Source organism: Sinohyriopsis cumingii, chromosome 15 (assembly GCF_028554795.1).
Source record: "Sinohyriopsis cumingii isolate HCF-2022 chromosome 15, ASM2855479v2, whole genome shotgun sequence".
Taxonomy (NCBI): Eukaryota; Metazoa; Mollusca; class Bivalvia; order Unionida; family Unionidae; genus Sinohyriopsis; species Sinohyriopsis cumingii.
This window is the reverse complement of record NC_142975.1, coordinates 100,692,561-100,705,103: the sequence shown is the minus strand read 5'-3', so window position 1 is coordinate 100,705,103 and position 12,543 is coordinate 100,692,561. Positions and strand designations below refer to the sequence as shown.

Below are 12,543 nucleotides of genomic sequence, written 5' to 3'. Positions count from 1 at the left end.
AAATTGGTATCGTTCCATGTTAGACATAGTTTAACACTGTCAAAATGTGTTCGTTTTTACGATGCTTAGATATGTAATATGTTAGTGTTACCAGTCTTTACTACCAAATTGCCAATGCAAGAGCACCAGTTTACCAATTTGTTTAGGGCATGCGGTAAAGAAATATCAAGTTCATGCCTTGTGCTTTAGATGTCCGATAACGTTGTGTCATCAGCATAGAGATCTGTATATGAAATTGGGTCCTTTAGTAAAAGTGGCAGGTCATCAATAAATGATATTAATAGCAATGGACCTATAATTGAGCCTTGTGTAACTCCATATCTAATGTTCCAGGTTCAGACAAAACATCTACAAATACAGATCCTATTATCCAACATTGGTCAATTACTTGAAACCATTTATCAGTTAGCTGGATCATAAAGATGTCTCACATGAATGATTCAGTATAATATATATATAGTACACATGATAACAAGTACATAATGGTTTTTACTTTCGACACACTAAATATAATAACGGTAGTATTTATCTCAATAGCTGTATTACTTGAACTCCTTCTTTTGCACTGACACAAGATCCAGAAAATACTGTTCTAATGGATCATGTTTTGGTGTGCTCTATCAGACGTACCCGTAGGTGCTCACGTAAACCTCTTTTGGGGGCTTGTTCAAGCATTATGGATGATGGATGGGTCCTTTCTATTGTGAGCAATGGTTAGGCACTTCAGTTTCAGAAACAACCCTCTTTACTAATGGCTCCCATGTTCTATAACTCGTGAAATTAAGGGAGAAGATGCACACCCGTTTGTAGACTGTGGCAGTCAAGTGGGTCCATAAAGGTAAACCTTCTGTGTCCTACACCTGAATCCTCCTGGTCACCAAGAAAAGTGGGAAATTTTGTATCATAATCAACCTATTATAGTTAACATTGGTTCTTCTGGAGGAGTATTTCAAGATGGAGACCAGTTCCTTAACATGGAATGCAATACGCCCATCTCCATTGACTATCGGGATACCTATTTGCACATTCCAATATTTCCTCCTTATTAAAAATACCTCCAGGAAAGTTTTCAATTCTTCAATTCACCTGATTTATGAGAGTAGTATAATCTTACCTGTGATTACCGGGAACTCCAATTCTCCAGTGTTTTGACAGCTGGCTAACCCACGATATTCAGGTTCAGTCCTTTCATCAGGATCTGTCCTAGTGTTGGTCCATAGTATCCCGGTTGGGCTCTTTTACCCACCCTCCAAAGGTCATAGCTCAGTCATCACAGGACAACTCAGGGACTCTCATCCACAACCGCGCACACATTATCCACCTTCATGCTTGGCTCAGACAATCTACATACCAGAACAAGTTTTCAGGCCCAGTTACCAGTTGCATCAATCAGGTCAGGAAAGTTTTGACATACAATTATATGATGCCAGATGGACAATCTTCTGTGATTGGTGAACATATATTAATAGCTGTCCCTCTGTAACTTCCAATACTGCTTTCCTTTTGTTCCTTTTCAAGAGCAAACTATATACAGTAGCAACTATCAAGGGCATTGGAGCTGTCATTGCTGACAAACTTTCATTCCCTTGGGGCTCAACAATCTGTTTGAATTTGCACCTTGCTGATCTCATTAAGTATTCTGAGCTGCAGTCTCCTGCTCTTTTATGCCCAGATGGAAGCTATATTATGTTTTAGCATATTCAATGTATCAGTTAAGACCCATTTTTGACCCATGAATCTATCTTGGGTATTAGTATATTCAAAGTATTAATCAAAATGTATGTCTGGAACCAGGTTATAGTTTTCAGTGGTTTTCTTCTTATTTTTACATTCAAAAACTTGTACACATCTCATTCAAATAATACAATACATTACATAGTCATACTACATATATCATTCAATTAATGCCATCGATTACACAGTAATACTACATATATCATTCAGTGGCAATTACTCATATCAATAATACTTGTGTCGCTTAAATAATGGCATGCATTACGTACGCTTTGGTGGGCCTAGTAGTTAGAGCATCCACCTTGTATGCGGAAGGTCACGGGTTTGAACAACCAGCTAAGTCATACCAAAGACTTATACAAATGGTAATAACAGCTACCTCGCTAGACACTCAGCACTAATATGTTAGTGTTCGCATGCAGCTTGATGCCCCAGTACTAGATATCACTCTAAACTGCCATAATGCAGACATCTTAGCGATATGACTGAACATATTTTAAAGCTACATTAAAATTCCAATGACACACACACTAGTATCCATACTACATAACAATCAAATAATGCCATGCATTGCTGAGTCCTAATACAAATAATGCCATGGATTGCCGAGTCGTACTACAATTAATGTCATGCATTGCTGAATCATAATACATGTATCATTTAAATAATGTCATGCATTGCTGAGTCATACTACAAATATTACCATGCATTGTTGAGTCATACTGCAAATAATGCCATGCATTGCTGTCATGCTACAAATAATGCCATGCATTGCTGAGTCATGCTACAAATAATGCCATGTATTGCTGTGTCAAACTACACGTATTATTCAAATAATGACATGCATTAAACAATCATACTACACATATTATTCAGATAATGCTATGAATTGCTGAGTCATACTACAAATAATGCCATGCATTGCTGAGTCATACTACATCTATCATTCAGATAATGTCATGCATTACTCAGCAATACTACATATATCATTCGGATGAGGCCTTGCATTACAGTCGTGCTAAATATAGCATTCAGATAATGCCATACATTACTCAGTCATGCTACATATATCGTTCGAGATAATGGCATGCATTACTCAGTCATACTACATATATCATTCAATGCCAACTACTCATAGTCGTACTGCTTGTGTCACTTAACTAATGGTATGTATTACTTGTAGTCACATGACTGATTCAGTGGCTCAGTGGTTAGAGTGTGCAGGTGGTCACATGTTCGAATCCCGACCGAGCCCAACCAAATACATAAAAATGGTACTAACAGTTGCCTCGCTAGGTGCTCATCATTAAGTAGTTAGTGTTGGGAGTGGTCAGCCTGGTGTTAGGACAATGTGACTGGGTGGGACATTATTCCACATGTCTGCTGCATAATGCCCCAGTGCTAGACATCACTATAAACGAGGACACTGCATAAATCGTAGCGATATGACTGAAAAATTATTAAACCTACGTTAAAAATCCGAATCACACACACACACACACACACACACACACACACCGACAAACATCACTTGTTGTCATGTTTCGTATATCATTCCAATAGTACCATGCATGGCTCAGTCATACTCAAGCACTTACAGCAGCTGATTTCTCTGTTGTCCCCACAATATTGATCATTTTTTTTTTTCATACTGCTAATACTCTTTTCACTTCTTAAAAATCATGCAGAAGCTGAGGTGATGTGATGGCCTTTTATCCATTGCCCTTTAACACAAGGTTATTAGTGTTGTTTCTACCAAGCGACTATCAGGATTGCTACAAAACTTTGCAAACACATTCATCCAAAGTCTAGTTCCCATATGGGATCGTCCCCCACTCATCCTCCATGACCACCCTAGCATACATCTGAATTTGTTGTTAACAGTAAACCTGTAGACAAAAAGAATTGTCCGTGTTTATACTATAGAAAGATAGAATCTCAGTCACTTGATTCTTTGTGACATTGTTTGAATTCATATCACATATCACAGCGAAGCACATTGCTGAACAATAGACAGAACAATATTTATTTGACATATACATTTGTCATTAGTTGCTGTTCGAATTCATTTAAGATTAAGATTCATAAACTTTCTACAGAATTTATCAATTTAATAAATTTCATTGTAATGAACACAAATATAAGATTTTATTTTATCACAATGAAAACAAGTGACCCATATTTTTCTGACAACTACATTCATGTATTGAAATGAGTTTGAAATACATTCTTAATTCTCAGTCATTACACCTTTTACTTACACGAATTCATTAGAGCATTTGTCAAGTTAGTATTTTTTTAAAATTTAAAACAAAATTGTGATGAGTGAGCTTAAAAGAAAGTTTGAACATAAACGTATGAAAAGAGTATAACAAATGTGGAATGCTACTGCAAGGTTTGGACCCGCAACCTCTTGTTTGGCAGCTGGGGCACATAAACAAATGTGTGTGTTTATATACGAGATATCATATTGTAACAAGTATGATATCGTTTTATTAAATCAACAAACAGTTGTTTTGTGATAATAATTTATAATTATGCCTAAAGAAGGACAGCTCATAGTACACTTGACACAGATTTTATAATCATGTGTAAAGGAAGACAGCTCATCATTGTGTACTTGATACAGATTTTATATATGTGTAAAGAAAGACAGCTGATTGTGTACTTGATACAGATTTTATAATTATGTGTAAAGAAAGACAGCTCATTGTGTACTTGATACATATGTTATAATTATGTGTAAAGAAAGACAGCTCATTGTGTACTTGATACATATGTTATAATCATATGTAAAGAAAGACGGATTATGGTGGTGTACTTGATACAGAATTTCTAAGTATGTGTAAATACAGTTCATAGTTTACTTGATACAGACTGTATAATTATGTGGAAAGGAAGACAGCTCATATATACTTGACAGATTTATAATTATGTGTAAAGAAAGACAGCTCATTGTATACTTGATACAGACTTTATTATATGAATATGACTTGTTTATTTGCAGCCAGTAGTACTAACTCTACAAAAACGTTTACTTCAGGTATGATATGCATGTACTCTGCTGCACTTTATGTACCATTCCAGCTGTTATAATGAGTAGAAATCTTAAAACATTATGCTTCCCACCTTTAATGGCTTGTCTTTTCACTTTATTTAATTCCTTAAACTTTGAATATAATTTCATCCTCAATTTGGTGCCAATTTGCATAAATTTTACAGGTGATACAAACATTTAATTTAAACATCCACTGTACAGTGATCCTTATATCGGAAAATAGAGTTTCCCAATACATTAACTTGTGTTACAGTTTACACAATTGCTACAAGCAATGGATTCAAAATACCCACTGTACAATGATCACTGTGTGGAAAGAAAAATACGGTCCCTACACAAATTATTTAAGTCCCAGTAACAATATGCTTTGTAAAACCACAAAAATTGATACCCAAGAAAATAAATGTCAAATTATTAATTAATTAGTTTATTCTACTAAACTGTGCTAACTTATGTTATTAACTTGATGGCTTACAATACATTCTTGTTTATCAGATTTGCCCCTGTAAAATGATTGCAATCCAGCTGTCCCTTCCTAATATATTCATACAAACCTGCTACAAAGTGATGGTTCTAATATTGAGGCAACTTAATGTTACTTGCTTAGTATACATTGATCCTAATTCATGTCTTCTCCCAACTCAAAACAAAAAAACAAAAACATGCTGCATGATATAACCAAGGGTGTAAATTCACCCAACTAAAAATGACAGGTTACAATTTCTGACTCAAGTGAATGCCAGGGCTGATCATTTTTTCTCTTCACTTAAAACTATACTGAAAGGAAACTAATAGCATGTAGTATTATGGTGCCATTTCTGTGTAAGAAGCAAACTGAATACCTTTTATCTACCACTGAAAGAACTTCAGTTGGAAATTAAACACTATGTCAAACATGGTAACCATTTCAAGCAAAGGAGTGTAGTAGGTGAAGCTGACTATATTGCATCGGGTGAGTTGATTGATGGCTGATATATATGCAATTACGCATGTAAAATGTATGAACATGGATCATAATTGGTATGTATGTAGGTATGTATGTATGCATGTATGTATGTATGTATGTATGTATGTATGTATGTATGTATGTATGTATGTATGTATGTATGTATGTATGTATGTATGTATGTATGTATGTATGTATGTATGCATTTATGCATGTATGTATTTATGCAACCGCTTTGGTAGCCTAGTGGTTAGAGCGTCCGCCTCGGATACAGGAGGTCGTTGGTTCGATCCCCGGCTGAGTCATACCAATGACTTACAGAAATGGTACTAATAGTCTCGCTTGGCGTTCAGCATTAAGAGGTTAGTGTTAGGACTGGTCGACCTGGTGTCCGGATAATGTGATTGCGTGGTACATCATGTCACACGTCTGGGGCATGATGCCCCAGTGCTAGAAATCGCTGTAAACCACCACACTGCAGACATCGTAGCGATATGACTGAAAAATTGTAAGAGCTACGTTAAAAATCTAAATCACACATACACTCACACAAACATGTATGTGTGTATGTCAACAATTTGAAGATAAGAATTACAGTTTAAATTACACACATTTTCAGAAAGTAAAACCTTCATGATTGTCTGACTCCCACCTGACAAACGATTTGGACCAAATTGAACTTCAAATACCATACAAGTTGTATTACTTTCTTCACTTCGTGTCGAAAGAGTTTCTTTCTTTTTGTCCAAAGATTGAATGTCTTGTAGCTCTTAAGTTTGTAGTGTGCATGCTTAGTATTGTACACAGCAAAGATTTACCGATTTAATGTCCATCTGGCTTAAATCTTTCATTGAGATCAATGCATCTATATAATTTTAATTAGCTTTAAAGAATGATCTGACAATGATTACAGTGTAATTAATGTTAATTTCCATAACAACATTAACTTAATTACAACTGTTCATTTGTAGCAAGCACACCTAAATCAACATGTATTGCAGTGTGTGTTGTACCAACTTTCACATATACATGTATTCATTTATCAGTCCAAGCTTTCCGTTTCATAGATATTTCGACACACGACTCATTCTCATTTACATGGCAGTTGTTTTTGTGTGTGTTTGACTAGTTACTATTACATTAAAACTTACACAACTCAAATAGGTTTCCACCTGTACATCAAAAAACAAGATTGGATTTGGCTTTCAAACTTATATGTATCAGTCAAAATGCAATATTGTTTATGAGGCTCAGACACAATATAATATATGCTAGGTTCTAACGTGATTGCTGCCTTCAATATATCAGTCAAATTAAAGGATTGGTATTGGTTACAGTTCTAATCGCATCAGTCAAGTTATATATTTTGTTGTTGCTTGGAATCTTCAGTGCATCATTCAGCTTACATGTTTGGTATTGTTTACAGTCTTCAGTGTATCAGACAAATTACATGTTTGGTGTTGCTTACATTATTCAGTACATCAGTCAAATTACATGGTTGGTGTTGCTTACATTATTCAGTACATCAGTAAAATTACATGGTTGGTGTTGCTTACATTATTCAGTACATCAGTCAAATTACATGGTTGGTGTTGCTTACATTATTCAGTAAATCAGTCAAACTACATGGTTGGTTGTGCTTACAGTCTTCAGTACATCAGTCAAACTACATGTTTGATGTTGCTTACAGTATTCAGTACATCAGTAAATTACATGTTTGATGTTGCTTACAGTCTTCAGTACATCAGTCAAATTACATGGTTGGTGTTGCTTACATTATTCAGTACATCAGTCAAATTACATGGTTGGTGTTGCTTACATTATTCAGTACATCAGTAAAATTACATGGTTGGTGTTGCTTACATTATTCAGTACATCAGTAAAATTACATGGTTGGTGTTGCTTACATTATTTAGTACATCAGTCAAATTACATGTTTGGTGTTGCTTACATTATTCAGTACATCAGTCAAATTACATGTTTGATGTTGTTTACAGTCTTCAGTACATCAGTAAAATTACATGTTTGGTGTTGCTTATATCATTCAGTACATCAGTCAAATTACATGTTTGATGTTGCTTACAGTCTTCAGTACATCAGTAAAATTACATGTTTGGTGTTGCTTACATTATTCAGTACATCAGTCAAATTACATGGTTGGTGTTGCTTACATTATTCAGTACATCATTAAAATTACATGTTTGGTGTTGCTTACATTATTCAGTACATCAGTCAAATTACATGGTTGGTGTTGCTTACATTATTCAGTACATCAGTCAAATTACATGTTTGATGTTGCTTACAGTCTTCAGTACATCAGTCAAATTACATGGTTGGTGTTGCTTACATTATTCAGTACATCAGTCAAATGACATGGTTGGTGTTGCTTACATTATTCAGTACATCAGTCAAAGTACATGGTTGGTGTTGCTTACATTATTCAGTACATCAGTAAAATTACATGGCTGGTGTTGCTTACATTATTCAGTACATCAGTCAAATTACATGTTTGATGTTGCTTACAGTCTTGAGTACATCAGTAAAATTGCATGTTTGGTGTTGCTTACATTATTCAGTACATCAGTCAAATTACATGGTTGGTGTTGCTTACATTATTCAGTACATCAGTCAAATTACATGGTTGGTGTTGCTTACATTATTCAGTACATCAGTAAAATTACATGGTGTTGCTTACATTATTCAGTACGTCAGTCAAATTACATGTTTGGTGTTGCTTACATTATTCAGTACATCAGTCAAATTACATGGTTGGTGTTGCTTACATTATTCAGTACATCAGTAAAATTACATGGTTGGTGTTGCTTACATTATTCAGTACATCAGTAAAATTGCATGGTTGGTGTTGCTTACATTATTCAGTACATCAGTCAAACTACAAGTTTGGTGTTCGTTACATTATTCAGTACATCAGTCAAATTACATGTTTGATGTTGTTTATAGTCTTCAGTACATCAGTCAAATTACATGGTTGGTGTTGCTTACAGTCTTCAACGCATGAGTCCAATTGCATATTCAGTATTGCTTACAATCTTCATTGCATCAAATTACATATTTGGTGTTGCTTATAGTGTTCATTGTGTCAAATTATATGTTTGGTGTTAATTACAGTCTTCTGTACATCAGACAAATTACATGTTTGTTGTTGCTTACAGCCTTCAGTGCATCAGTCAAATTACATGTTTGATGTTGCTTACAGTCTTCGGTGCATCAGACAAATTACATGTTTGGTGTTGCTTACAGTCTTCAGTACATCAGTAAAATTACATGTCTGGTGTTGCTTGCATTATTCAGTACATCAGTCAAATTATATGGTTGGTGTTGCTTACATTATTCAGTTCATCAGTAACATTACATGGTTGGTGTTGCTTACATTATTCAGTACGTCAGTCAAATTACATGGTTGGTGTTGCTTACATTATTCAGTACATCAGTCAAATTACATGTTTGATGTTGCTTACAGTCTTCAGTACATCAGTCAAATTACATGTTTGATGTTGCTTACATTATTCAGTTCATCAGTAAAATTACATGGTTGGTGTTGCTTACATTATTCAGTACATCAGTCAAATTACATGGTTGGTGTTGCTTACATCATTCAGTACATCAGTAAAATTACATGGTTGGTGTTGCTTACATTATTCAGTACATCAGTCAAATTACATGTTTGATGTTGCTTACAGTCTTCAGTACATCAGTAAAATTACATGGTTGGTGTTGCTTACATTATTCAGTACATCAGTCAAATTACATGTTTGGTGTTGCTGACATTATTCAGTACATCAGTCAATTTACACGGTTGGTGTTGCTTACATTATTCAGTACATCAGTAAAATTACATGGTTGGTGTTGCTTACATTATTCAGTACATCAGTAAAATTACATGGTTGGTGTTGCTTTTATTATTGAGTACATCAGTCAAATTACATGTTTGGTGTTGCTTACATTGTTCAGTACATCAGTAAAATTACATGGTTGGTGTTGCTTACATTATTCAGTACATCAGTCAAATTACATGTTTGATGTTGCTTACAGTCTTCAGTACATCAGTAAAATTACATGGTTGGTGTTGCTTACATTATTCAGTACATCAGTCAAATTACATGTTTGATGTTGCTTACAGTCTTCAGTACATCAGTAAAATTGCATGTTTGGTGTTGCTTACATTATTCAGTACATCAGTCAAATTACATGGTTGGTGTTGCTTACATTATTCAGTACATCAGTCAAATTACATGTTTGGTGTTGCTTACATTATTCAGTACATCAGTCAAATTACATGGTTGGTGTTGCTTACATTATTCAGTACATCAGTCAAATTACATGTTTGATGTTGCTTACAGTCTTCAGTACATCAGTACAATTACATGTTTGGTGTTGCTTACATTATTCAGTGCATCAGTCAAATGACATGGTTGGTGTTGCTTACCTTATTCAGTACATCAGTAAAATTACATGGTGTTGCTTTCATTATTCAGTACATCAGTCAAATTACATGTTTGGTGTTGCTTACATTATTCAGTACATCAGTCAAATTACATGGTTGGTGTTGCTTACATTATTCAGTACATCAGTAAAATTACATGGTTGGTGTTGCTTACATTATTCAGTACATCAGTCAAATTACATGGTTGGTGTTGCTTACATTATTCAGTACATCAGTCAAATTACATGTTTGGTGTTGCTTACATTATTCAGTACATCAGTCAAATTACATGTTTGATGTTGTTTATAGTCTTCAGTTCATCAGTCAAATTACATGGTTGGTGTTGCTTACAGTCTTCAACGCATGAGTCCAATTGCATATTCAGTATTGCTTACAGTCTTCATTGCATCAAATTACATATTTGGTGTTGCTTATAGTGTTCATTGTGTCAAATTATATGTTTGGTGTTAATTACAGTCTTCTGTGCATCAGAGAAATTACATGTTTGTTGTTGCTTACAGCCTTCAGTGCATCAGTAAAATTACATGTTTGATGTTGCTTACAGTCTTCAGTGCATCAGACAAATTACATGTTTGGTGTTGCTTACAGTCTTCAGTACATCAGTAAAATTACATGTTTGGTGTTGCTTACATTATTCAGTACATCAGTCAAATTACATGGTTGGTGTTGCTTACATTATTCAGTTCATCAGTAACATTACATGGTTGGTGTTGCTTACATTATTCAGTACATCAGTCAAATTACATGGTTGGTGTTGCTTACATTATTCAGTACATCAGTCAAATTACATGTTTGATGTTGCTTACAGTCTTCAGTACATCAGTACAATTACATGGTTGGTGTTGCTTACATTATTCAGTACATCAGTAAAATTACATGGTTGGTGTTGCTTACATTATTCAGTACATCAGTCAAATTACATGTTTGATGTTGCTTACAGTCTTCAGTACATCAGTAAAATTACATGGTTGGTGTTGCTTACATTATTCAGTACATCAGTCAAATTACATGTTTGGTGTTGCTGACATTATTCAGTACATCAGTCAATTTACATGGTTGGTGTTGCTTACATTATTCAGTACATCAGTAAAATTACATGGTTGGTGTTGCTTACATTATTCAGTACATTGGTAAAATTACATGGTTGGTGTTGCTTACATTATTCAGTACATCAGTCAAATTACATGTTTGGTGTTGCTTACATTATTCAGTACATCAGTAAAATTACATGGTTGGTGTTGCTTACATTATTCAGTACATCAGTCAAATTACATGTTTGATGTTGCTTACAGTCTTCAGTACATCAGTCAAATTACATGGTTGGTGTTGCTTACATTATTCAGTACATCAGTAAAATTACATGGTTGGTGTTGCTTATATTATTCATAACATCAGTCAAATTACATGTTTGATGTTGCTTACAGTCTTCAGTACATCAGTAAAATTACATGGTTGGTGTTGCTTACATTATTCAGTACATCAGTCAAATTACATGTTTGGTGTTGCTGACATTATTCAGTACATCAGTCAATTTACATGGTTGGTGTTGCTTACATTATTCAGTACATCAGTAAAATTACATGGTTGGTGTTGCTTACATTATTCAGTACATTGGTAAAATTACATGGTTGGTGTTGCTTACATTATTCAGTACATCAGTCAAATTACATGTTTGGTGTTGCTTACATTATTCAGTACATCAGTAAAATTACATGGTTGGTGTTGCTTACATTATTCAGTACATCAGTCAAATTACATGTTTGATGTTGCTTACAGTCTTCAGTACATCAGTAAAATTACATGGTTGGTGTTGCTTACATTATTCAGTACATCAGTCAAATTACATGTTTGATGTTGTTTATAGTCTTCAGTACATCAGCCAACTTACATGGTTGGTGTTGCTTACAGTCTTCAACGCATGAGTCCAATTGCATATTCAGTATTGCTTACAATCTTCATTGCATCAAATTACATATTTGGTGTTGCTTATAGTGTTCATTGCGTCAAATTATATGTTTGGTGTTAATTACAGTCTTCAGTGCATCAGACAAATTACATGTTTGTTGTTGCTTACAGCCTTCAGTGCATCAGTCAAATTACATGTTTGATGTTGCTTACAGTCTTCAGTGCATCAGACAAATTACATGTTTGGTGTTGCTTAGTCTTCAGTGCATCACACAAATTACATGTTTGGTGTTTCTTACAGTCTTCTGTGCATCAGTCAAATTACTTGTTTGGTGTTGCTTACAGTCTTCTGTGCATCTGTCAAATTACATGTTTGGTGTGGCTTTCATTCTTCAGTGCATCAGTCAAATTACATGTGTGTTGCTGCTTACAGTC

At 34.6% G+C, this 12,543-nt stretch overlaps 1 protein-coding gene across 1 annotated transcript in view; it reads left to right on the top strand.

Moving 5' to 3' along the window:
• The window catches only part of LOC149782387 (uncharacterized), a 184,813-nt gene that overhangs the window by 101,634 nt on the left and 70,636 nt on the right, over positions 1–12,543 (top strand). The window contains exon 6 of the mRNA XM_089935125.1: positions 4,742–4,777. Within this exon, the coding sequence (XP_089791251.1) occupies positions 4,742–4,777 (36 nt within the window). The remainder of the gene's footprint in view (positions 1–4,741; positions 4,778–12,543) is intronic.